Genomic DNA, 25,810 nt, shown 5'->3' on the forward strand with positions numbered 1-25,810 from the left:
TATTGATTTTTTTACTGATTTTTATTTATTGATTTTTTTCTTTTTTTAAGATTTTATTTATTCATTATAGAGAGGGGGGAGAGAGAGAGAGAGAGAGAGAAGGGGGAGGAGCAAGAAGCATCAACTCCCATATATGCCTTGACTAGGCAAGCCCAGGGTTGTTTTTTTTTTGCACTTTTCTGAAGCCGGAAACGGGGAGAGACAGACAGACTCCCGCATGCGCCCGACCGGGATCCACCTGGCACGCCCACCAGGGGGCGATGCTCTGCCCCTCTGGGGCATAGCTCTTTTGCGACCAGAGCCACTCCAGCACCTGGGGCAGAGGCCAAGGAGCCATCCCCAGTGCCCGGGCCATCTTTGCTCCAATGGAGCCTTGGCTGCGGGAGGGGAAGAGAGAGACAGAGAGGAAGGAAGGGGTGGGGGTGGAGAAGCAAATAGGCGCCTCTCCTGTGTGCCCTGGCTGGGAATCGAACCCGGGTCCCCCGCATGCCAGGCTGACGCTCTACCGCTGAGCCAACCGGCCAGGGCCAAGCCCAGGGTTTTGAACCGGCAACCTCAGCGTTTCCAGGTTGATGCTTTATCCACTGCGCCACCACAGGTCAGGCTTTATTTATTTATTTATTTATTTATTTATTTATTTTTTTAAAAGAACTTAGATTTTTATTTATTTATTTATTTTTATTTTTTACAGAGAGAGAGAGAGAGAGAGAGAGGCAGAGAGAGGGATAGATAGGGACAGGCAGACAGGAACGGAGAGAGATGAAAGCATCAATCATTAGTTTTTCATTGCAACACCCCAGTTGTTCATTGATTGCTTTCTCATATGTGCCTTGACCATGTGGCTACAGCAGACCGAGTAACCCCTTGCTCGAGCCAGCGACCTTGGGTCCAAGCTGGTGAGCTTTGCTCAAACAAAGATGAGCCTGTGCTCAAGCTGGCAACCTCAGGGTCTCAAACCTGGGTCCTCCGCATCCCAGTCCGACGCTCTATCCACTGCGCCACCGCCTGGTCAGGCGGTCAGGCTTTATTTATTGATTTTTATTGCAGAGAGAGGAGAGGTGGAGTGAGAAGTATCAACTCATAGTTGTTTCACTGTAGCTGTTCATTGCTTGTTTGCCATATGTGCTTTGACTCGGGAAGCCCAGGGTTTTGAACCAGTGACCTCAGTGCTCCAGGTCGATGCTCTATCCACTGTGCCACCATGGGCCACACTCACTCCAAGAAATTTAATTTTAAAAAATGCATGTTAATCCTTATATTTTTCCCATTTTGACTCTTGTGAGTTTTTTCTTTTCTTTTGAATTAAAATTTCCAGTCAATTCTTCCAGAGAAATTCAGTCCTCCAGACATTGAAGATAGGTGCTGAACAAGCCAATATAGTAAAGTCAAGCCTTCTTTTGTTCAATCTCCTTTCCCTTTTATGGCTGAAGTTCTGTTCAGTTCATTTGCATTGATTGAGTTGCTTCTAGCTACAGATTTTTTTTTTTTTAATGAAAATACAGAAGTCATTGTAACTTCCCCACAAAAATAGAGCTTTTGAGAAAATAAACATCAGTCAGTCTACTTTGCTTATTCAATGTTTGATTCAGTTAACTGGTCACAAAAATATTTACCAAGTACCTTTTGACTGCCAGATATGTTGTGAGGTTTACAAATATAAAAATGATTGAGAGGCCTGACCTGTGGTGGCGCAGTGGATAAAGCGTCAACCTGGAAACGCTGAGGTTGCCGGTTCAAAACCCTGGACTTGCCTGGTCAAGGCACATATGGGAGTTGATGCTTCTTGCTCCTCCCCCTTCTCTCTCTCTCTCTCTCTCTCTCTCTCTCTCTCTCTCTCCCCTCTCTATAATGAATAAATAAAATCTTAAAAAATGATTGAGAGCCAGCCGCTACCTTCAGGGAGCTCTCAGTTAAGCAAACAATGAGTTTCAGTGATGTGGGATCTATAATTCAGTACCCAGAAACATGCATGCCTCTCACTTGTTAGAGCAGAAGTCTTCAGCTTAGATGAAGGGTTGTAAGGCTTTTTAACCACAGACACCTTCTCTCATGGCTGGATCTGTGATGGAAAGCCAGGATGCATTCAGGTAGGAATATGGAAATCCCCAGAATAGGATGAGGAAATTCCCAGGCTGCCAGTGGGGTCACTGGTACCCATTTGTTTCCTCTTCTGATCTGTTCTGAGCCCTTACAGTTTTTATAGAGCCATACTGTGTTCTTATTTTGCCCCTCTGTCCTGTCCTACACACTTATAGTAAGAGCCACAGGTAGATAATGGAAGTTTAACTGCAAATTACCATTTCACTTACTCGCAGAGGGGCTTTTTTATACCACAGAATTGAAAAGGTACCTTGAGAGTCTGTCTCTCCCTTCCCTGCTTCAGCTTTCCCTTCTCTTGTTTTTTTTTTGTTTTTGTTTTTGTTTTTTTTGTTTTTTTAGCAAGAGAGAGAGGAAGGGAGAGAGAGAGACAGGAAGGGACAGAGATGAGAAGCATCAACTTGTAGTTGTGTCACTAGTTGGTTCATTGATTGCTTCTCATATGAGCCTTGGCTGGGGGGCTCTAGCTGAGCCAGTGACCCCTTGCTCAAGCGAGCAAGCATGGGCTTCAAGCTGGTGACCTTTGGGCTCAAGCCAGTGACCACTGGATCATGTCTGTGATCCCACACTCAACCTGGTGACCCCATGCTCAAGCTGGTGAACCTGTGCTCAAGCCAGTGACCTTGGGCTTTCAAACCTGGGACCTCAGTGTCCTAGGTTGACTCTCTGTTTACTGCACTACCATCAGTCAGGCTCCCTTTGTATTTTGTTTGGTGATCCCTGTTGTACAGATACTTCACAGAACCAAACGACCTTTCAACTATAAATAGGTACATCTTTAAAGTACCAAGTCCAGAACTGATAGAACAGAAAGTGTGTGAGGAAACGGTAGAAATTTTGGTCAAGTTGAAGATTCAGTGTTTTAGTGGCAGAAGATGGTTCATGTTTTTCAAGTAGTTTTATCTCTTAATGGCTGAATACCAGAAAGGTATAGAGGAGAATGAGCAAACTTGCAATCAAGTCAGAGAATGCTAGGTTAGACTTAAAATTTGAGTCCTTAAAACTTGACTAATCCAACCCCTTTATTTTTTTTTAAATTATTTTTATTCATTTTAGAGAAGAGAGACAGAGAGAGAGAGAGAAGTGGGGAGGGAGCAGGAAGCATCAACTCCCATATGTGCCTTGACTGGGCAAGCCCAGGGTTTTGAACCAGTGACCTCAGCATTCCAGGTCAACGCTTGATCCACTGTGCCACCACAGGTCAGGCCCCAACCCCTTTATTTTCCACATAAGGAAAATGAGACAGTTTTATTTGTGTTAAGTCTTACACTTGTCAGAGGAAGTATTTACAAACAACCCTATGTCAAACATACCTAATAATTATACTGTTGAAAAAAGGAAACTTTCAAATGATGTGGCACATTTTTACCACAGAGGGAAATAATATACAAAGTATTGAATTATGTTTCAGATCTTGAATTCCATCCCGTTTTGCCTCCAGGTGAGCAGGGAGGACCCCCAACTACAAAGAGACTGCACATCAGCACAGTCCACGGAATTCCACAATACCTGGACATGAGGGCACAGGGACAGTGCGATAGAGCCCTCCCTCAGTGGGGCAGGAAGTAGCTACCCATTGTGCCTTTGCTGCTTCAGTTGGTATTGGTACTGCCACCAGCCTGGTATGGAGGAGACGTGCCCAGTTTCCTTCATATGTAGTATGACTTCACTGGAAGGACTATTTTTATTTTCTAGAGCATTTGGTCGTCAGTGATATCACCAAGAGATCATAGTTCAGCATTGGCTGAATCAGTCTGTCCAGGAGCCTGCTCTGTTCCATTATGGGTCACTAAACTCCAGACATACATAAGTCAATAATCTGGGGAGTCTATTTAATAAAGGGGAAAGTGACCAGAGCCTATTTTGGAAGTGTAAGTAGAGAGAGGGTAACGTTGGGTGTCAGGTACAGACCAGCTGTTAACCTGCCTGTGAGTTCAGTGTAGGGTAAGAGATTAGAAGGAAGGGGCTGTTGTTAGGAAGGACTGGCTGCTGCATGGCCCTGGAGATCCACCAGAAGACTTGGTAGAAGGGGCTACAGGAGACTCTCCGGGAAGAGGCTGTGGTGTAGAAGCTGCTGTCCATGGTGCCACTCAGGAACTCCAGCTAGCTTTTGCAGAGATTGTGGGAATAGTGTTATTAATAGCCAGACAAGCTGGGATCTGTTGAGTCCAGGGGGTGGGGAGTGGGGGTTGGAACAGCGGGGATAAAGTTGGTGTGGGTTAGGGACTGAAGCAATGAAAATATTATTATGAACAAGGGGAGGTGAATATTGGGAGGTCATGGGGTACAATACTGCATTCTTTTTTAAACTATGGTAAAATACACACAACATAAAATCTACCATTTTAACCGCTTTAATTCAGTGGCATTAAGTCCATTCACAATGTTGTGCAACCATCACTACTGTCTAGTTTCAGAACTTTTTCATCACCCAATGGAAATCCCGCACCCATTAAGCAATTTGCCCCATTTCTCTCTCCCCTAGCCCCTGACAACTGCCAGTCTGCTTTCTGTCTCTGTGGATTGTGAAGTGATTTTGCATCAGACAGATGTGCATTCATCCTGGCCCTGCCATTTACTTACAGTGTACATTTGCTCAGCTAACTTCGTTTCTTGAGCCTCAGTTTTCCATCACTTTAGAATAGGAATTAAAGTCCTTAACCTGCAGAACTCTTGTGGGGATTGATTGTATGTTAAATGTTTAGCTGAATAACCTGGTTCATTCTTGAGTAGACATACAATAAGTGGTAGTTATTGTTTGTTTCATAAAAGCAATGACAGTAGGTTTCCTTTAAATTGTACCTGACTGTGTTTACCAAAAATCCAGGTAACACAACCTAATCATCTCCAATAAGTGCTGAAGTAGGAAGTTTCACTTTTGCCTTCCAGGCTAGTTGAATAGGTGAAAAATAACTATATATTGTATTCAAAGGCTGATTATAGGTTACAAGCTTTAAAATGCTATTGGAATTTAGAGGAGAAAAGTCACTAGTGGTGGTTAGATGCTTAACGAATATTTGAATTGGTGAATGAATGAAGGAATGAACAAACGAAGAGTTGAATAGTCAAATACATAGCAGGCCTATGGTAGAAATTGACCTGGGTCAATTTAAGAAGTACCATTTCCTGTCTTTCATCTATAGAATACAGTCTAGTCATTAGGATTCAGAGCAATCTAGTATCTAAATACTAGATTTTGATGATTTTTTTTTTAGATGGCTAGTCCAAAACTTGGAAAATAGATATATTTTCATCAAGAAAGTTTAAAGGAAGGTAGATTTGGGCTCGATACAAGGAAGAGTTAATGTTGGAAGGGAGGTGACAATCCTATATGTTTCAAGCAGAGGCCTTTTCAGTTCTTTGAGATATAGAGAAAATTCATTGATCAGATTGAGGCAAAGGAGACTTTATTTCTAAATCTTTCCACATTGACAAAATATTTTCTTTTCTCTATTCCTCTCTGTGAATTTAATGGGTTATTAGTTGATGAATTGATAGGAATTATTCTTAATTTCTCTTTCCACATGCTCTTCCCCTCATCCCTATTCCTTTAACCTGTTTTATTTTTTTTCATTATATCTGTCACCATGTGATAGTCTATATTTGTTGATTATTTGCTCTCCTCCCACTAGAATGTAAGCTTCTTTGAAGCAGATATTTGTTTGCCACTGTATGCCTGGCACACATTTGGCACTCAAATAAACATTTGCTGAAGCTTTATATAAAAATAAATAACATATGTATAAATAGCTGTACAGTTTTTCCTAAATATAAAAGTTTATTTCTTGTTAATGAAATATGGAAAAGTATAAAGATAATTTAAAAATTGGAGGAATTATCAACAACAACATATACCCCTGAAAAAATATGCTTCATTGAGTTCATGTTAAAGTTTGAAGTGTTTTGGTCCATCAAGCCAGTAAATAATAAAGATTTAACTCCGTCTGTTCTCTTTCTCTCTCTGTTAATGTACAAAAGATACTGGTAAGGAAGGATGGCTCCATAGGGATTACCTCTGGGAACACAGAATCCAGAGCCAAACAATAGGCTCTTACGTTATCTGGGGAATCTGTTTTTTTACCTCCTGTAATTGGTGATATATAATTAGGCCTGCATATTACTTCTGAACACTGCCATACAATGTACTTCGTTTAGCTGGGCTTAGGGAGATTAGATCATGCACAGGAAGCTGGCTCTTTGGTTATCGAGCTCCATAGAGGAGTTGGGAGGCTTAAGTTAGTGTGAAAAATTAAGGTTGATTTAAAGGGACAGGGTTCTCTGGAAAAATACAAAGATTTTTTTCGTCTTATGCTTCCATGACCTTTAGTTTCCCATAGAGAGCACTGATTCCTCCTCCAATGCTTTCTGTAAATAAGGGCCTATTCAGGCTTCCCCTTCTTCATCCTTTAAAATAGGGCTGCTAATACCAACTTTGTGAGATTGTTATAATTTTAATGAGCTAACTCTTTAAAGAATCTAACATATATAGTACTTGGAAGATAAAAACCCTAGCCCAGTTTCAGGAACACATACTAAAAATGTAATCACTGTCAGTTTCTCTTCTTTCTCCTTTTGTCATTATTATCACTGTCTGCACTATCAGGCTTTAATTAATTTATTATCACAGAATTACATTTTGAAATCCTATTATATTTGACTGGAAATTTGGATAGCATTTTGCACATCTTAAGGTGCTTTAAGTTACCTACCTTGAGTTATTGTTATTATAACTGGTTTAGTTGTTTTATTCTTCTTGTTAGATCACAAGCAATCTCAGAGATGATTCATCATTTTTATATTCACTGTGGCACCTAGGACAGTACTTTGATCCCTGGGGGTATTCAGAAAAAATATATACCATCATTATTGTTAATAAAAATCAGCATCCTCACACACCTAACCATATAAAGTCAGTACAGTTCTAGATACGAAGCATAACCTCTTTGACCATTTATTGATTTGGAGAGAATAGGACATGCCATTGTGGCAGTAACATTTTAGCATTGACAAATCTAGAGCATGCTGTGTTCTTGTGGGTGTTTTTTTAAAATTAGTTCTAATTTTTTCTCTATGGCATGAATTGCTTGTTAGTTACTAAGAGTTTAGGGCCTTCAGTAGTAAGAGAATTATTGTACAGATGAATAATAGGCAGATTAGGAGGCGCAGAGGTAGTCAAAATTAGGAAAGTGAGGGGTCAGAAAATGGGCTAATTTACTCATTTTGCCCAGTGGTTTTTCAGACTACACACACAAAAGAGCTGCAGTCCAGTTTCCCACCCTGCATTTCAGCCTGTCAATCCCAAATAGTTTCATTAGCCTTAGAGCTAAAATTGTTTGTGTTAGACTACAGCGTTCATTACAATAGGACTCTGAGCCCTGTTAATCAGCGTATGGCCTTTGCCTCCCATTCCTCTGGCCTTGCAGTCATGGTACCTCTCACCATTTCCTTTCCCTAGGTGTACGTGGTCGGAAACGAACCTTTAACAGTTTTGATGGATTCCCTGCTTCCTGTCCTGGGAGTGCTCTTTTCTCTCTACTGTTTTACCAAGCAGGGTGTGTCTCACATAAGGTAAACCACCAGAGAGCCTTATTTGTTTAAAATAGTGAAGTCTTCTCTTGCATGCTGCTCTTGTTCTTATTTTGAATTTGACTTAATGCCACTTTGTAATTGTTTATTCCTTTCAAAGTCAGGGAAACATTTGAGGACCCTCTTACTCTGCTCATCTAGAAAAGAGAGAGCTTTGCAAATTGCAGGGGATCGGATATAGCTTTTAGATTGACTTTCTTCAGCCTCGGTCCTAGACATTAGAGATGAAATCTTTGCAGTATGAACACATCACTGTTTAATCAGTGAGAGATACTGGAATTACATGTTTAAGAAGAAGGAACTAGAGGATGGATCATAACTACCTTGTGGGGAGTTAGAAGTCAAGCTCGGGAAATCTGGCTCTGAATGTGGCATTCTGTAATTTAGACTTGGATTTGGCGTTAGTGCCTCACAGTGATGTTTAGAATGATGGGGTTTCTTAGTTGTCCAGAAAATAATCTTTTGTATTGGAATTTAAGAAGGAGTCCTTTTGTATCAGCTCTATTATCATAACTACTTATGTTGTTTCTTTCTCCTTATAAGAGTTTATATCATTTTTAAAGGACTACAAGAATTCTGATTTTTGGTGTTTGGAAATCCCCTACATGTACCTTCTTAATTGGCTTATTATGAAGACTAACTGCATTAAACTGATTAACAAATTAAAAGCTATATCATCATCAAGTGGTGACGGAACATACAGTTGACCCTTGAACGACATAGGTTTTAACTGTGCGAGTCCACTTATACACGATTTTTTTCAGTATATACCGGCACTGTTTTTAGTCTGTGGTTGGGAGCTCGTGGGTGCAGAAGACCGATTATATGCATTAATCTGTGCCATTTTATATAGGGGACTTGAGCATCTTTAGATTTTGTTATTTACAGAGGGTCCTGGAACCAATCCCCTACAGGTACTGACGGACAACTTAAGTTTTTAGGGCGTTAAAAGTTATACCTGGATTTTTGACTGTGCAGGGGGTCACTGTCCCTAACCCCTACATTGTTTTAGGGTCAGCTGTACTTAGTCTTGCATATTAGTCAAAGCTTACATATAACCTTTAACTCTAACTTTTGGTTAGCGTATCATTGTAGCCCAAGGCCATTAGAGAAGTGACAATAGAAAGTGCAGTGGAAGATGGAAATTATTAATATGTGAATTGGCTTCAAAGGACAATCCATATGATAACTCTTATTTTAGTTTTGAAACCCAAGTCCTCATAGCACTCCCTTGCCCACATCGGAGTCTGGGAAGGAAGAAGCAAACATTTATTCCATCCCTCTCCTAGTTGATTAGCACTGATAAAAGGGAAAGAGGAATCAGCAAGAATTTGTTGATGTGCTATTTTTTGGTTAGCAGCTATTGGTCCCATTGAGAAGGATGGTTTCATCAGTGTAAACTTTCTCTCACAGTGCCTGATCCAAAAGCAATGGGTACAATTGGTATTACCAAAAAAACCCCAGAAAATTCACCTGGGGCTCACATGTCATATTAGGGTTGCTTCTAGAGCCAAAGATCAGTCACTCACTCATTGAGTTTCAGGATATTTGTATTCTGGAATTTGCAAGAAGCATACTTTCCATTTCTGCACTTCAGTGGTACTAGGTGACTGTGCCAGCATTTAGAATTCAGTGGGACTTGACAGTCTTTTATTCTCTCTTGTTAGATGTGTGGAGTGAGATGACAAGCTCATGTATAACTGTTTTTTCTGCCAGGTCACTTTGCCAGGAGATCTTATTATGGATTCTGGGGAAACTGGAGAGGAAGAAAGCAATCGCCAGCCTGAAAGGATTTGTAGGATTGGACAAATCTGTGCCTTCTCTCCATTCTCTGTGTCAGTTTAGAGCTGCCACTCAAGGAGGCATTATGATTACCATCAAAGAGGCCATTTGGTGAGTCCAGCCATCCTTTGCTGTCTGCAGATTTAATTGTACCCAAAAGGCCATTCTATGACCTGTCCACTAAGGGGCGCTGATAGAAAGGAAACCAAAAACTCAAGTGGCAGAGGTGCTCCTGTTTATCAGGATCTCCAAAAGAAATGTGAGCCTTAATTAATCCCCTGGGTTTTTCCTAGGTGCTAGCTAGTAGTGGGAGTGGTTTATTGGAGGCTCACAGCTCTGCATCGTGACAAGCCCATTCACAAAATCTTTGCCAGTGAATCAGAGTAACGTGTTAGCCCTCAACACCACAACAAACCAATGCTCTTTCTCACTCTTAAAATGGTATACGTGTGTTCAGAGTCCAACTTATTCCTAAGGGGAATTGCTTAATAGCTATTTTTTATGGTAATTTTGAGGGGTTTGTTTCTCCTAGTGAGTGATTGGAAGGCGCTTAATAAATGTTACTAGAGTGGATAATTTATTTCTCCAACATCTCATAAGTGTGTTTTCTATTTTCTGGTTGATATTATACATGTTATTACCTCAATATAAATTCTTATTGATCAGAGTTCATATAGTATATTTTATTATTTATTATTTTTAGTGAGAGAGAGAAAGAGAGACAGGACAGGAGAGAGATGAGAAGCATCAACTTATAGTTGGGCACTTTTAGTTCATTGAATTTTTTCTCATCTGTACCTTGTCTGGAGGGCTGAAGCTGAGCCAGTGACCCCCTTGCTCAAGCCAATGACCATGTGATCATGCCGATCATCCCATGCTTAAGCCGGCAACTATGCCGGCAACCCTGCGCTCAAACTGGTGAGCCTATGCTCAAACCAGTGACCTCAGGGTTTCAAACCTGAGACCTCAGCATCCAAGGTCGACGCTCTATCTACTGCTCCACCACTGGTCAGGCAGAGTTCATATAGTACTTAACCAGTGGTAGCTACTCTACTTAGAGTTCACATCAGATTCAAAATGCTGCTGTTTGTTTAAGTGTTTAAATTTTTTTTATTCATGGTTAACTTTAAGTTTTACAACACTCTTTTAATATGATAGACTTGAGGAAAATAGACCAAAAAAGCACATTAATTGCAAGCAGAATTATCAGTACCAACTCAAACTAGAAATTTACTGAGAGTTGTTTTGTTGAGCATTAGTAGGTGCTATAGTTATAACTATGTCCTCAAACTGAGAGAGTTTTAAAATTTTGGCATGTTTATTTAAAAAATACTTTGGAACAGTTTAACCTGGGAACTGTTTAGTAACTATATAGAGAGTGTTATAGCAGTTAACTTAAAGGAGTTAAAACTTATTACTATCTTAACAAGTCTTCAGCGCACCTCTTAGTGTACATATAATATATGTCAAAATCAACAGTTCTTATTGAAGCTACAGTTTCTCTTCATGGTAGAAAAAATAGGGAATAGGCAGTGCTTGAATGAATTTTCACCCACTTACCAGATCCTTAACCTGGTGTCTCTACTTGGACATTTAAGGGGCTATAGTCTCCTTAAAATTCCATACAGCCTGGCCTATGGTGGCGCAGTGGATAGAGCATTGACTTAGAACACTGAGGTCGCTGGTTTGAAACCCTGGGCTTGCCTGGTCAAGGCACATATGGGAGTTGATACTTCCTGCCCCTCTCCCTTCTCTCTCTCTCACCCTCCTCTCTCTAAAATCAATAAATAAAATCTTTAAAAAAAAATTACATATAAGCAATTTTTCTCTATGCAAACATGCCATTGTTTTTTCTGGGTAACAAGAAGATAATTTAAATGAAAGTTTGAGGTCTTTCTAATGACTTGCTGTGTAGAAATAACATGTTACTTTAGAATATTATTAATGGATTTCAAAAATTATCTCTCTGGGTGATCAATCTCACCAAAATAAATGTGGCTCCACACTGCAGCGATGAGGACGAAGCCCTATACCAGAAGGTGTCCTCAGAGCAGCGCCAGGTCGAGCATCTCGGGGACTTGCTATCGCACTGCCAAGAATGCGGTTTGGCTGGTGACTTCTTCATCTTTTGCTTGAAGGTAAGAACTGCATATATTGTTCATGGTCAGCTTTATTCTAGGGTAGTATCAGGAGCCCCTTTGAATTTTCAAGACAGTCATAATTTTAGGTTCTAAAAGAAGGTGCTGTTAGGAAAAATAATCAGGGACAATAATAAGGGTAATTTATTTTTTAGTAGGTTTGGTAAAAAGAAGAAACAGCTTCCCAAGGTAATCTGCACTGAAATTTTAGAGATGACCAAAGCAGACCTGTTAATCTATGAAAGGGTTAATCTTTGCTCTGTGTTGACAGTAAGAACTCTTTTGAAGTTAATAGCAGGTTTTAGAGCTATAGAATAATCCCTTATCCTTTCTGACTATTGTTTTGTTAGGTATTTGGAAAGAGATTTAGCAGTTCTGACTCTCTGTTTTATTTTGTAGCTGCTTGAAACTTTTTCCGGGTTTGCTTCTTAGTACTGGTGGTTGTGCTTCCTTTTGTCCTAATCTCCAACAGTAGCCTGTACCCCAGGCCATTGCTCCTTATTTGCACTGTTTGAGACCATAAGCTATCAGGGGTCCCCAAACTTTTTACACAGTGGGCCAGTTCATGGTCCCTCAGACCGTTGGAGGGCCACCACATACAGTGCTCCCCTCACTAGCCACCAATGAAAGAGGTGCCCCTTCCGGAAGTACAGGGGTGGATAAATGGCCTCGGAGGCCCGCATGCGGCCTGTGGGCCGTAGTTTGGGGACGCCTGATCTGATTCCCTATCTTCCAGCTCTTCCCTCTCCATTATTTCTCCTAAATAAAGTATCTCCTGCAAGAGAATGTTTATGGAGTTTAAGGACGGTGTGGGTGTGGGAGAATGCAAGGAGGGAATAAAGCTAACACTTCTAGAATTTGAAGTAGGGGACACTTTTTGATGCTTTCTTACCTCCCATGTTCACATCCATACCCCCAGCCAAGCCACTCATTGCAAGAATATATGTCCTCTTACTTGGATACTTAAAAATATTTTTTTTTTGTTTAAAAACAAACAGTCTGACCAGGTGGTGACACAGTGGGTAGATAGAGCATTAGACTGAGATGTGGAGGACCCAGATTCAAAACCCCGAGGTCACCGGCTTGAGCGAGGCTTATCTGGCTTGAGTGCGGGCTCATCTGGCTTGAGCATGGGCTCACCAGCTTGAGTACACGAGGTCACTGGCTTGAGTGTGAGATCATAGGCATGACCCCATGGTCGCTGGCTTGAGCCCAGAGGTCACTGGCTTGAAGCCCAAGGTCGCTGGCTTGAGCAAGGGGTCACTCACTCTGCTGTAGCCTCCCTGTCAAGGCACATATGAAAAAGCAATCAATGAACAAGCAATCAACGAACAACTAAGGTGCCGCAATGAAGAATTGATGCTTCTCATCTCTCTCCCTTCCTGTCTGTTCCTATCTGTCCCTCTCTCTGACTCTCTCTCTGTCTCTGTTAAAAAAAAAAAAATGTGTGTGTGTGTGTGTGTGTGTGTGTATCGAAGGGCTTTTTTGCTCTAAACTGAGGGTTTTTTACCTTGATACTATTGACATTTTGAGCTGGATAAGTTTTTGTTGGCAGCGGGCGAAGGAGAGATGGGGGGCCTACTGATGGGGGTCTTCCTGTATATTGTAGGATGTTTAGCAGCATCCCTGACCTCTGCCCACTAGGTGCTGCATCACTCCCCAATTATGGGACCAGAATGTCCCCAGTCATTGCTAAATGCCCCCCTGGGGAGCAAAATTGCTCAGGCACAGTTGGGAAGCACTGCTCTAAACTGTCAGTTACTTTGTTAAAGCATTAATTGGTAAAGAACTTGAGGTTTTCCCTTCCCAAGGAAATTTGCAACATGAAGAGTAGGGAAAAAGCCTACAAAACCCACAGCAATGAATTATCTGTTGATTTAGTTCTAAATATCATAGGGAAAAAGGGCTGTGGTGCTGAATGCATCTAACAGTCTCTAAAAAGGGGTTGGAAATGTTACATGGTATCAGTTCAAGGAAGGCTAGTGACAGAGAAATGCTGCTGAAGTCTTAGTCTGTCAACCTGTTCTATGTGTGTATGTTTTTCATTACGAAGTTTTAAATTTTCATGTATAGGGTATCACAGTGTATGTACTATTCTGCAACTTATATTTTTCACTTCACAGTGTTTTTGAGATCTCTTTATATGGATATCCACATAGACCTAGTTCATTTATTTTAACTACTATAATATAATAAATACATCACAATTTATTCATTCTTATATTGCTGGACATTTTTGCTTCTAATTTTTGCCTATTAGAAATAATGCTGCAGTGAAAAGACAGACTAGTTTTTCAAATACACATTTCAAACAGAGTTTTCTAGCTGTTTTGAGGCCTTCGTTCTGCAGGCTTTTTCTTCACTGTTCCTTCTCTCCTGCACTGATAGGAGTTGACTCATGTGGCCATGGAAGAGGAAGCAGAATTAAAAACGCAGCCCTTCTCTAGCAAAAGCCTCTTGGAATTGGAGCAGCGCCAAGCTCTTCTGGTGGAAGGCCAAGCGCAGAAGCTTCTGGTCCTCCAGCTGATGGCTGTTCTGTGCGAGAGAATGTCTGAGCAGATATTCACAAACGTCACTCAGGTCAGTGGCTGTCATGCTGATCCAGCCTGATTTGGCTACTTTACCTGCTTTCTGAAAAATATTCAAAAGATGATACTCAGAGTGTGATTCGATGATACTTGCATCAGTGTTACTTGGGATGCTGGTTAAACATGCAAATCACTGGGCCCACACCAGACCACAAGAATCAGCGCTGTCATAGGGCCTGGGAATTCCTGGGAGTTGGCACGTTTAACAAGCTCCTGAGGTGATTCTCAGGCATATAAAATTTTTAAGAACTGTTTTAAGTGTTTATATGTTATATCACAGTGGTTTTCAACTTTTTGTACAAATAAAATCATCTGGGATCTTTTTCAAAATATTGATGCCTGGCCCACTTTTAGCGATTCTGATTCAGCATGTCTTCATTAGAGCCAGGGCATCTGTCGTTTTTAATGCTCTGTGGTGATTCTAATGTGCATCAAAAGTTAAGAATGATTAGAAACTAAAAAAAAAAAAAAAAAATCACCATGAATTTACATCCTTTAACTCACAGCTTATCTCCCCACTAGCCTGTGAAGTTGTTTTGTTCTTTCTTTCTTTATTCATTCATTTATTTATTTATTAACTTTAGAGAGAAGAAAAGAGAAAGAGAGAGAGAGAGAGAGAGAGAGAGAAACATTGATTTGCCATTCCATCCACGATGCATTCATTTTTTGACTCTACATGCCCCGACCAGGGATCGAACCCACAACCCTGGGGCATTGGGTTGACACGCTAACCAGCTGAGCCTCTTGGCCAGGGCTAGCTTGTGAATTTTTTTTTTTTTTTTTTTCATTTTTCTGAAGCTGGAAACAGGGAGAGACAGTCAGACAGACTCCCGCATGCGCCCGACCGGAATCCACCCGGCACGCCCACCAGGGGCACGCTCTGCCCACCAGGGGGCGATGCTCTGCCCATCCTGGGCGTCGCCATGTTGCGACCAGAGCCACTCTAGCGCCCGAGGCAGAGGCCACAGAGCCATCCCCAGCGCCCGGGCCATCTTTGCTCCAATGGAGCCTTGGCTGCGGGAGGGGAAGAGAGAGACAGAGAGGAAAGCACGGCGGAGGGGTGGAGAAGCAAATGGGTGCTTCTCCTATGTGCCCTGGCCGGGAATCGAACCCGGGTCCTCCGCACGCTAGGCCGACGCTCTACCGCTGAGCCAACCGGCCAGGGCTTTTTTTTTTTTAATATGGAACGCTTCACGAATTTGCGTGTCATCCTTGCGCAGGGGCCATGCTAATCTTCTCTGTATCGTTCCAATTTTAGTATATGTGCTGCCGAAGCGAGCACTAGCTTGTGAAGTTTTAAGATTTTTTTTTAACGTGCTTTCAGAGTATAGTAACTATGTGAATCAGCACCTGAATTTTATTGGCTCAAACAGAATTTTTACTAGCTTTTTTAAAAATAGGGAATAAAAGTAATAAAGCATAGGCAGTGCAGTTGCCATATTTTACCACTTTACCAGAATTAGTTGTTGCTTGGTTGGTGAATAGTCCGTTATAAGATGGTATGATTGTCACGCTTAAATCTGATTCTCCAGCTCTTTGTATCCTTCTCATTGTCATCTGCCTTCGGGTGTTGCTAAGCAGCATTTCAGTACAGCTCCTGCTGAGAAAATTTGCAGCTGCCTGTCAGCTTCGACTTATCGTGACTGTTTAATGAGAATTATGGTCATGATTTCTTTTCTGGCCTCTTATTCCTTCAGTTCACCGACCTTGTGTTATGTTACTCAGTAGGGTGATTTGTTTCTCCTGTGTTTATATCAATTTCCTAAAGACTTTCTCACACAGACCTTACGGTTTCTTTCTCAGGATGCTAGTTGGAAAGCAGACATAGTGTAAAAATTGATATGACTTGAGGATTTTTGCGTTTATCTCCCTTTACTCCTACTTAAGGGACAGTGGTTTTAGGCTGATACAAAAGTGATTTGTCCTATTCAGTTATCCTTTAGCTTAGGTTAAAATGAATCAGGATAAAAAGAACCACAAAATACTGAATTGCATTTGTAGTCTTTTTTTTTATATTTTATTTTATTTTATTTTTTTACAGAGACAGAGTCAGAGTGAGGGATACACAGGGACAGACAGACAGGAATGGAGACATGAGAAACATCAATCATTAGTTTTTCCTTGCGCATCGCGACACCTTATTGTTCATTGATTGCTTTCTCATATGTGCCTTGACCACGGGCCTTCAGCAGACCAAGTAACCCCTTGCTTGAGCCAGCAACCTTGGGTCTAAGCTGGTGAGCTTTTTGCTCAAACCAGATGAGCCCGCACTCAAGCTGGCGACTTTGAGGTCTCGAACCTGGGTCCTCAGCATCCCAGTCTGACGCTCTATCCATTGCGCCACTGCCTGGTCAGGCGCATTTATAGCCTTACTGCTGCTAGTGATAATTTTAGTGTATTATTTTGACAGACACACATAGAGTTAAATTATAAGTAATGAATATTATAATAATTTTGTTAATATGATTAGGAACCAAGATTTTCAGTGTAAAAAGGGTTATAAAAATAAAACCAAAGACCTTGAGGAAAAACCCTGTTAAATTGAATTTCAATTGGAAGTATGTGTATGATTATTTTTCTAATTTTTTTTTTTTTTTTTTTTTTGCATTTTTCTGAAGCTGGAAACAGGGAGAGACAGTCAGACAGACTCCCGCATGCGCCCGACCGGGATCCACCCGGCACGCCCACCATGGGGCGATGCTCTGCCCACCAGGGGACGATGCTCTGCCCATCCTGGGCGTCGCCATGTTGCGACCAGAGCCACTCTAGCGCCTGAGGCAGAGTCCACAGAGCCATCCCCAGCGCCCGGGCCATCTTTGCTCCAATGGAGCCTTGGCTGTGGGAGGGGAAGAGAGAGACAGAGAGGAAAGCGCGGCAGAGGGGTGGAGAAGCAAATGGGCGCTTCTCCTGTGTGCCCTGGCTGGGAATCGAATCCGGGTCCTCCGCACGCTAAGCCGACGCTCTACCGCTGAGCCAACCGGCCAGGGCTAATTTTTTTTTTTTTTACAGAGACAGAGAGAGACTCAGAGAGAGCGATAGACAGGGGCAGACAGACAGGAATGGAGAGATGAGAATCATCAATCATTAGTTTTTTTGTTGCACATTGCAACACCTTAATTGTTCATTGATTGCTTTCTCATACGTGCCTTGACCGCGGGCCTTCAGCAGACCGAGTAACCCCTTGCTTGAGCCAGCAAGCTTGGGCTCAAGCTGGTGAGCTTTTTGCTCAAATCAGATGAGCCCTCGCTCAAGCTGGCAACCTCGGTATCTTGAACCTGGTTTTTCCGCATCCCAGTCTGATGCTCTATCCCCTGCGCCACCGCCCGGTCAGGCGATTATTTTTCTCTTTTAAAAAAAATAGATAATTCCTAGCTTGGTCCACTGTCAATGCCAAGAAGCAGTGATAACCCACTAGCAATAAACATCATTTGTGCTAGATTAAAGTTTCTAGATACTGTTTCCTACTGAAAGAACACAAAGCTTACAGGATTAAAGGTTTATTTGTGGTCTAGAGTAGGAATTGTACACTATAAGCCTCAGAGTATCTTGTTGTACTTGAATATAAGGAAACTGAGATTAGTGAGGTCATGTCAGTAACACTCATGCCAATTTGAAGGGGCTGCCATTGGCCATAGGACATTTTGAGCTGAGGATATAGCTTGGTTGATTTGAGCATCGGTCCCAGATGGGGGTTGCCAAGTGGATCCTGGTAGGGGCACATGTGGGAGTCTGTTTCTTTATTTCCCACAAAAAACTCCCTATGGGACATCTTTGGAGATTGTTAGGGCATTAACTTATTATTTTGTAAATTGATAAATGAAGACAAAAAATAGAGCATTTATCCTGCCTTTCCTTAGGAACCATATTTCAATGTAACCTAATAGTTGATGAAGGAAAAATTTTCTTTATACTAAGATCACAGCTAAAAATTTTAAAAAGAGAACTTGAAAATTACATTTTGCAATTCCCTAACAAAATAATGGATCTAGGTAACAATCATCAATGTCTGCTAAAGCCATTATGGGTACTGTATAATGAACGTAATTAGGCCAAATACACTCAAACCAATTAAGCCCCTACCCCCAGCATTTTATTAAGAAAACTTCCAAATTTGAAATAATTTTATAGTGGATACCTGTATACTCACTGCCTAGATTCTGCTATTAGCACTATTATACTTGCTTTAGCACATAGTAATCTGGGCTTTCATCTGTCTATTCATCTCATTTAAAAATGTTTTTTATTGCCCTGGCCTATTGACTCAGTGGTAGAGCGTCAGGCCTGGCGTGCGGAAGTCCTGGGTTTGATTCCCGGCCAGGGCACACAGGAGAAGCGCCCATCTGCTTCTCCACCCCTCCCCCTCTCCTTCCTCTCTGTCTCTCTCTTCCCCTCTGGCAGCCAAGGCTCCATTGGAGCAAAGATGGCCTGGGCGCTGGGGATGGCTCCATGGCCTCTGCCTCAGCTGCTAGAATGGCTCTGGTCACAACAGAGCGATGCCCCAGATGGGCAGAGCATCGCCCTTGGGGGGCATGCCGGGTGGATCCCGGTTGGGCGCATGCGGGAGTCTGTCTGACTGCCTCCCCTTTTCCAGCTTCAGAAAAATACAAAAGAAGAAAAAAAATTTTTTTTATTAATTTTATTTATTTATTTTGAGAGAGAGAGAGAGAGAGAATGAGAGAGAGGAGGGGGGAGGAGCAGGAAGCATCAACTCCCATACGTGCCTTGACCAGGCAAGTCCAGGGTTTCAAACCAGTGACCTCAGCATTCCAGGTCGACACTTTATCCACTGCACCACCACAGGTCAGGCTATTCATTTCATATTGGATGAATGTTGGAGTTAATGCAAGATCAGTATATGTCCCCCTAAATATCAGTAGGGACTGATTGGTCTAACACCACCATAAGTAGCCAAGCAGACAGTGCCTCCTGAAATAATGCAGTAGGATGTGTGCAGCACCTCATGGGAAGGGTTCTTACAAAAAAAAAATTTTTTTTAATTAAATTAAAAATCCCCAAAATGTGAACCTAAGTCTGATCAAGAAAACGCAGGACATGGGAGGAGCAAGTTAATCCACGAGGAAGCAATCGGCCAAATGTAGAATGTGGGAAATTCTACAGTGCAAATGACCCAGTTTCTTTATCAAATAAATGACATCAAAAAATGAGCAGGGCTAAAAAAAAAATGGAGCAGGGCTGTTGTAGCTTGAAAGGGATATATAACCAAATATAGTGTGTGGATCCTGACTCAGACAAATCAAGGCGTTTTTGAACAGTCGGGGACCGAGTACTAGAAGACATAATGCATTGGTGGGTGTAATCGCGGTATGGTAGTAACACATGCACACGCACATTTAAGCAACAAAGAAGTGCAAAATTTAAAAATCAGAGATTTCTGCCTGACCTGTGGTGGTGCAGTGGATAAAGCATCGACCTGGAACACTGAGGTTGCTGGTTCGAAACCCTGGGTTTGCCTGGTCAAGTCATATATGGGAGTTGATGCTTCCTGTTCCTCTCCCTTCTCTCTCTCTCTCCTGTCTCTAAAAATGAATAAATAAAATCTAAAAAAAAGAGATTTCTGATTACAGATGGTGTAGTGAACACATGTGTTGACCTGGGGAGAGAAGGTAAATGAAAGAGAATAACATTTGGAAACTGTAAAGTAGTAGCTGATGTAGCAACTTCAGAAAATGGAAAGCTAAATGCCTGCATGAGAAAAGTCAAGAAGCAAAGCACTATATTTCAATAAAATTGTTTTGAAAAGAAAAAAAGAAAGCAAGCGACGTCCCACTGCAGAACCCTGGAAGGACTGGAGGCCTGAGATAAGCTGGAAAGCTGGGGCTGAATGTAGAGCTCAGAACAGGTTGAAAGGTGGTACTAGCTTCTGTAGGCCTTGATTCCTTCCTCAGCTTCATCCAGCCACCTCCCTCCCCAGCAAAAGACTGGGGGTTTATTCTTTTGTGTATGAGTGACAGAGACAGAAAGAGGGACAGATAGAGACAGACAGACAGACAGACAGACAGGAAGGAAGACAGATGAGAAGCATCAATTCTTTGTTGCGGTATCTTAGTTGTTCATTGATTGCTTTCTCATATGTGCCTTGACCGTGGGACTTCAGCGGACCGAGTAACCCCTTACTCGAGCCAGCGACCTTGGACTCAAGCTGGTGAGCTTTTGCTCAAACCAGATGAGCCTGCGCTCAAGCTGGCGACCTCAGGGTCTTGAACCTGGGTCCTCCGCATCCCAGTCTGACACTCTATCCACTGTGCCACTGCCCGGTCAGGCTGGGGGTTTATTCTTTTTTTTCTCCCCTCCTTCCCCCATCGAGGTTTATTCTTGAGAGAGGTCGAACCCAAGAGACTCTGAACTTGGGTGGCGTTAGCAGACTGAAAAACTGGAGGATTAAGTTGACATCCACATGCTCAACAGTGAGGCCTCCAGCCACCTTCTCCTCAGGTGCCAGAATGGGATTTATATTGTACATCCCCGTAGAATTATTGTGAAGATTAAGTGAGTCAAGATCTATAATGTATTCAGAATGGTACCTGGTAAATAGTAAATGCTTAATATTAAATTAACTAGCTAAATAATTACAAGTGGTTGCCTCTGTAGGGCCAGCATTAGATGGGGAGAAATGGGATTGGGCACTGCTGTTTTTCATTATAAACTTTCAGGAATATTTGGCTTTTAAAATTATGCACCTTAATTTTTTTTTTTTTTTTTTTTTTTTTTTTTGTATTTTTCTGAAGCTGGAAACGGGGAGAGACAGTCAGACAGACTCCCGCATGCGCCCGACCGGGATCCACCCGGCACGCCCACCAGGGGCGACGCTCTGCCCACCAGGGGGCGATGCTCTGCCCCGTTGGGGTGTCGCTCTGTTGCGACCAGAGCCACTCTAGCGCCTGGGGCAGAGGCCAAGGAGCCATCCCCAGCGTTCCATCCAATGGAGCCTCGGCTGCGGGAGGGGAAGAGAGAGACAGAGAGGAAGGAGAGGGAGAGGGGTGGAGAAGCAAATGGGTGCTTCTCCTGTGTGCCCTGGCCGGGAATCGAACCTGGGACTTCCGCACGCCAGGCCGACGCTCTACCACTGAGCCAACCGGCCAGGGCTATGCACCTTAATTTCTAAAAAAGTTAAATAAAATTGTATACCTTTACAAAAAATTTCAAGTAAAAAGTGAAAGTCTCTTCCCCGCTCTCCGCAGCAGGCTTCAGTCACATACCTATCTGTGTGGCTGGCAGCCTCACCAAAATCACAGGAAATGAGGAGTAGGCGGAAGAACGGTTATCCAAATGGGTATGGTGATTTTGTTGTTACAAGAGAATTTGGGGGAAAGCGTACTTCATAAATGACCAGAAGAGCTGACTATCACACCAGTTAACAGCTCCCAGAGTTTGTTTTTTTAATAGACAGACATAGAAATTTCCTTTTTAACAAAAATAGGATGATACTATTTGTTTTGCAACATGAAATACACATATATATCATGGAGAGGAACTTAGAAAAAGTCAAAAGGCTAGATAGTTCTATTTCAGTAACTTAACAATACTTGTGCTGAAATGGGAGCTTCTTGCAAACAAGGAATGCTTTAGAAAACTTTTTAAAGGCTAAATAGGTAACCCAAGATGGTAGATGAGCAGTTTCTCTGTAAGGTCCAGTGTCCTTAACTTCTGGTATCAATAAAGTCCTAGGTTACAAGAGGCTGATGAGAATTGCCATATCCAGCATTGTGCGTTTCAGTAACTGGAACTTTAAATAACTTTTCTAGTTTCCTCCCTTACTCCAAAAGACAAGTGTTAACAAGCCTTTTTTTTAAGCTTGCAATAAAGATTCTAGCATAGCATGTAATTTGCCCAGAGAGTTGCACATGCAAGCTTGCATGGTATTTAGAGTCTTATTATGACCTGTCTCAGCCACCCCATTTTAAAAATGACTTTTCCCTTTTGAGCCATTAATCCTCAGTGTGTGTGTGTGTGTGTGTGTGTGTGTGTGTGTGTGTGTCTATGTACTGGTATGTATGTGTTTGTTCATGCACATGTGTATGTGTATGCTGTCTTTTATTCAAAGGATTTCTACTTAGGGTGATTAATCAACGTGCAGTTAAAATGATACTGACCAAATTAATTCCATTTAAGGCTTAGTTGTTAGCCAAATGTGATGTAAAATGTTATATATGAATAATCTTAATCCTTTGAAAATATTTGATACTTAAAAATATGACTGGATCATTTGTACAGATTGCTTGAGGACACTGGCTTCTACATTAAATTGAACACCTTCTTTCATTATTTGCTTACCAGAATTAGACTCAAAATGGCAGGTATCCTTGAGGAGGAAATCTCATTTGCAGAAGCAGATCTAGGACCCTCTAAGTTGGTCAGAAAGTAGCAAATCACTTTTTATAAATTTTTTATTTTTTTTATTTAGATGATTAAATTTAACAGGGTGACATTGTTCAATAAGAGTACATAGGTTTCAGCCTGACCAGGCGGTGGCGCAATGGATAGAGCATCAGATTGGGATGCCGAGGACCCAGGTTCGAGACCCCGAGGTCGGCAGCTTGAGCGCGGGCTCATCTGGTTTGGGCAAAAGCTCACCAGCTTGGATCCAAGGTCGCTGGCTCCAGCAAGGGGTTACTCGGTCTGCTGAAGGCCCATGGTCAAGGCACATATGAGAAAGCAATCAATGAACAACTAAGGTGTTGCAATGCGCAACAAAAAAACTGATTGATGCTTCTCATCTCTCTGTTCCTGTCTGTCTGTCCCTATCTATCCCTCTCTCTGACTCACTCTCTGTCTCTGAAAACAAACAAACAAAGTACATAGGTTTCAGGTAAACATTTCTATAGTATTTGAACTATTGATTATGTTGTATACCCATCACCCAAAGTCATATCATTTTCTGTCACCTTATATTTGTCCCTCTTTATACCCTTCTGCTGCCCCCTCACCCACATCCCTCTTTCCATGTACCTGTCCCCCTGGTAACCACTTCACTTTTATCTATGTCCATGAGTCTCAGTTTAATATCCCACCTATGTGTGAAATTATACAGTTCTTAGCTTTTTCTGATTTACTTATTTCACTCAGTATAATGTTCTCAAGGTCCATCCATGTTGTCGTAAATGGCACTATGTCATTTCTATGGCTGAGTAGTATTCTATTGTATACAGTGTGTCTGTAAAGTCAGGGTGCACATTTGACTGGTCACAGGAAAGCAACAAAAGACGATAGAAATGTGAAATCTGCCCTGGCCGGTTGGCTCAGCGGTAGAGCGTCAGCCTAGCGTGCGGAGGACCCGGGTTCGATTCCCGGCCAGGGCACATAGGAGAAGCGCCCATTTGCTTCTCCACCCCTCCGCCGCGCTTTCCTCTCTGTCTCTCTCTTCCCCTCCCGCAGCCAAGGCTCCATTGGAGCCAATATGGCCCGGGCGCTGGGGATGGCTCTGTGGCCTCTGCCTCAGGCGCTAGAGTGGCTCTGGTCGCAATATGGCGACACCCAGGATGGGCAGAGCATCGCCCCCTGGGGGGCAGAGCACCGCCCCTGGTGGGCGTGCCGGGTGGATCCCGGTCGGGCGCATGCGGGAGTTTGTCTGACTGTCTCTCCCTGTTTCCAGCTTCAGAAAAATGAAAAAAAAAAAAAAAAAAAAAAAAAAAAGAAATGTGAAATCTGCACCAAATAAAAGGAAAACTCTCTCAGTTTCATACCTATTCAGTGCAGTTCGATGTGGGCTCATGCACAGATATTTTAGGGCTCCTTAGGTAGGTATCCCGTATAGCCTCTACAGACTCGTCACTGACTGATGGCCTACCAGAACGGGGTTTCTCCACCAAACTGCCGGTTTCCTTCAACTGCTTATCCCACTGAGTAATGTTATTCCTATGTGGTGGTGCTTCGTTATAAACATGCCAATATTCACGTTGCACTTTGGTCACAGATTCAAATTTAGCGAGCCACAGAACACACTGAACTCTCTCTCCTCTGTACCATCCACATCTCAACTGGCATGGGCATGGGCTGCTCCGCTGTATACACGGTGTTATGTCATCATCTGCGCATGCGCACATCATCCTACAGAAACTGGGAGGGTTTTCCTTTTATTTGGTGCAGATTTCACATTTCTATTGTCTTTTGTTGCTTTCCTGTGACTGGTCAAAAGTGCACCATGACTTTACGGACACACTGTATATGTACCACATCTTTATTCAATCCTCTATCGAGGGACACTTTGGTTGTTTCCATGTCTTGGCCCCTGTGAATAATGCTGTGATAAACATGGGAATGCATAAATCATTTTTTATTTTTTTTTTTTCAATTTTTTTTTTTTTCAATTTTTCAATTGATTATTTATTTATTTATTTCCTGAAGCTGGAGATGGGGAGAGACAGTCAGACAGACTCCCACATGCGCCCGACCAGGATCCACCCGGCAAGCCCACCAGGGTGCGACACTGCCCACCAGGGGGCGATGCTCTGCCCCTTCGGGGCGTCACTCTGCCGCAACCAGAGCCACTCTAGCACCTGGGGCAGAGGCCAAGGAGCCATCCCCAGCGCCCGGGCCATCTTTACTCCAATGGAGCCTCGCTGCGGGAGGGGAAGAGAGAGACAGAGAGGAAGGAGGGGGGGTGGAGAAGCAAATGGGCACTTCTCCCATGTGCCCTGGCCGGGAATCGAACCCGGGTCCCCTGCACGCCAGGCCGACGCTCTACCGCTGAGCCGACCGTCCAGGGCCTAAATTGATTTTTTAGAGAGACAAAAGTAGAGAGAGAGAGACAGTAACATTGTTCTGTTCCTGTGTGTATCCTGACCCGGGATAAAACCAGCAACCTCTGTGCTTCAGGACAATGCTCCAATCATCAGCTATCCAACCAGGGCTCATTTTTCATTTTAATTGCCTGGCAAAATTCATGAAAAGTAAAGGAAGTTAGATTAGTAGATTAAAACATTTGGAAAGTGTAAATGCGCTTTCTCATTTATTGACTGTATGGCCTTGAGAAGATAACCTCTTCAAGTCTCAGATTCTTCATCTCAAAATGAGGACAAAATTTGACTTCCTAGAGTTGATATGAGACCTAAGTAAGATTGTGCATGTTAAACACTGAGTACCATGCCTGCTACACAGTATCAGTTGTTCTTGAAGGTTCTTGCTATCATGATGTTGGTGTTGAAGAAGATGAGGAAGTAGACATAAAATGTAAAGAAAACACTGAGATTTTTTTCTTACTCCTCACTGATTCTAAACCCCTTTTCTGTGGTAGGTGGTGGACTTTGTAGCAGCAACACTGCAGCGAGCATGTGCAAGCCTGGCCCACCAGACAGAGAGCACCGTGGAGTCACAGACACTGAGTATGTCCATGGGGCTGGTGGCTGTCATGCTGGGAGGAGCTGTTCAGGTGAGTTATAGACATGAGCCAAACTTGAATGGAGGGAGAAGAGAAAAACCAGTGAGAAATAAAAATGGATATTGCACATAGCAGAACCAGGATAAACAAGTTAGGTTGTTAATGAGAATTGTCTCCAAAGTAGAGGATAAGAGATTATGCTACTTTGACTTGTCACCTGCATAGTGGTCACCATCAGAAGAGCAGGGCCACTTCTTTACTTGACACAAGCTTGATTTGGAAAC

General features: G+C 42.5%; 1 protein-coding gene and 1 non-coding gene across 5 annotated transcripts in view; one reads left to right on the top strand and one right to left on the bottom strand.

Moving 5' to 3' along the window:
* The window catches only part of TANGO6 (transport and golgi organization 6 homolog), a 219,086-nt gene that overhangs the window by 42,865 nt on the left and 150,411 nt on the right, over positions 1 to 25,810 (top strand). For all 4 annotated transcript variants that reach the window (XR_010727094.1, XM_066243181.1, XM_066243180.1 and 1 more), the window contains exons 8-12: positions 7,553 to 7,665; positions 9,400 to 9,576; positions 11,477 to 11,603; positions 13,992 to 14,183; positions 25,443 to 25,577. Coding sequence is in view for 3 of the 4 variants with exons in the window: in XM_066243181.1 (XP_066099278.1) it covers positions 7,553 to 7,665; positions 9,400 to 9,576; positions 11,477 to 11,603; positions 13,992 to 14,183; positions 25,443 to 25,577 (744 nt within the window). In the remaining variant the exon portion in view is untranslated. The remainder of the gene's footprint in view (positions 1 to 7,552; positions 7,666 to 9,399; positions 9,577 to 11,476; positions 11,604 to 13,991; positions 14,184 to 25,442; positions 25,578 to 25,810) is intronic.
* On the bottom strand, positions 15,367 to 15,473 carry LOC136313745 (U6 spliceosomal RNA). The gene has a single exon (XR_010727190.1). It is a non-coding gene; the product is annotated as a U6 spliceosomal RNA (small nuclear RNA).

Source organism: Saccopteryx bilineata, chromosome 9 (assembly GCF_036850765.1).
Source record: "Saccopteryx bilineata isolate mSacBil1 chromosome 9, mSacBil1_pri_phased_curated, whole genome shotgun sequence".
In the NCBI taxonomy this organism is placed as follows: domain Eukaryota; kingdom Metazoa; phylum Chordata; class Mammalia; order Chiroptera; family Emballonuridae; genus Saccopteryx; species Saccopteryx bilineata.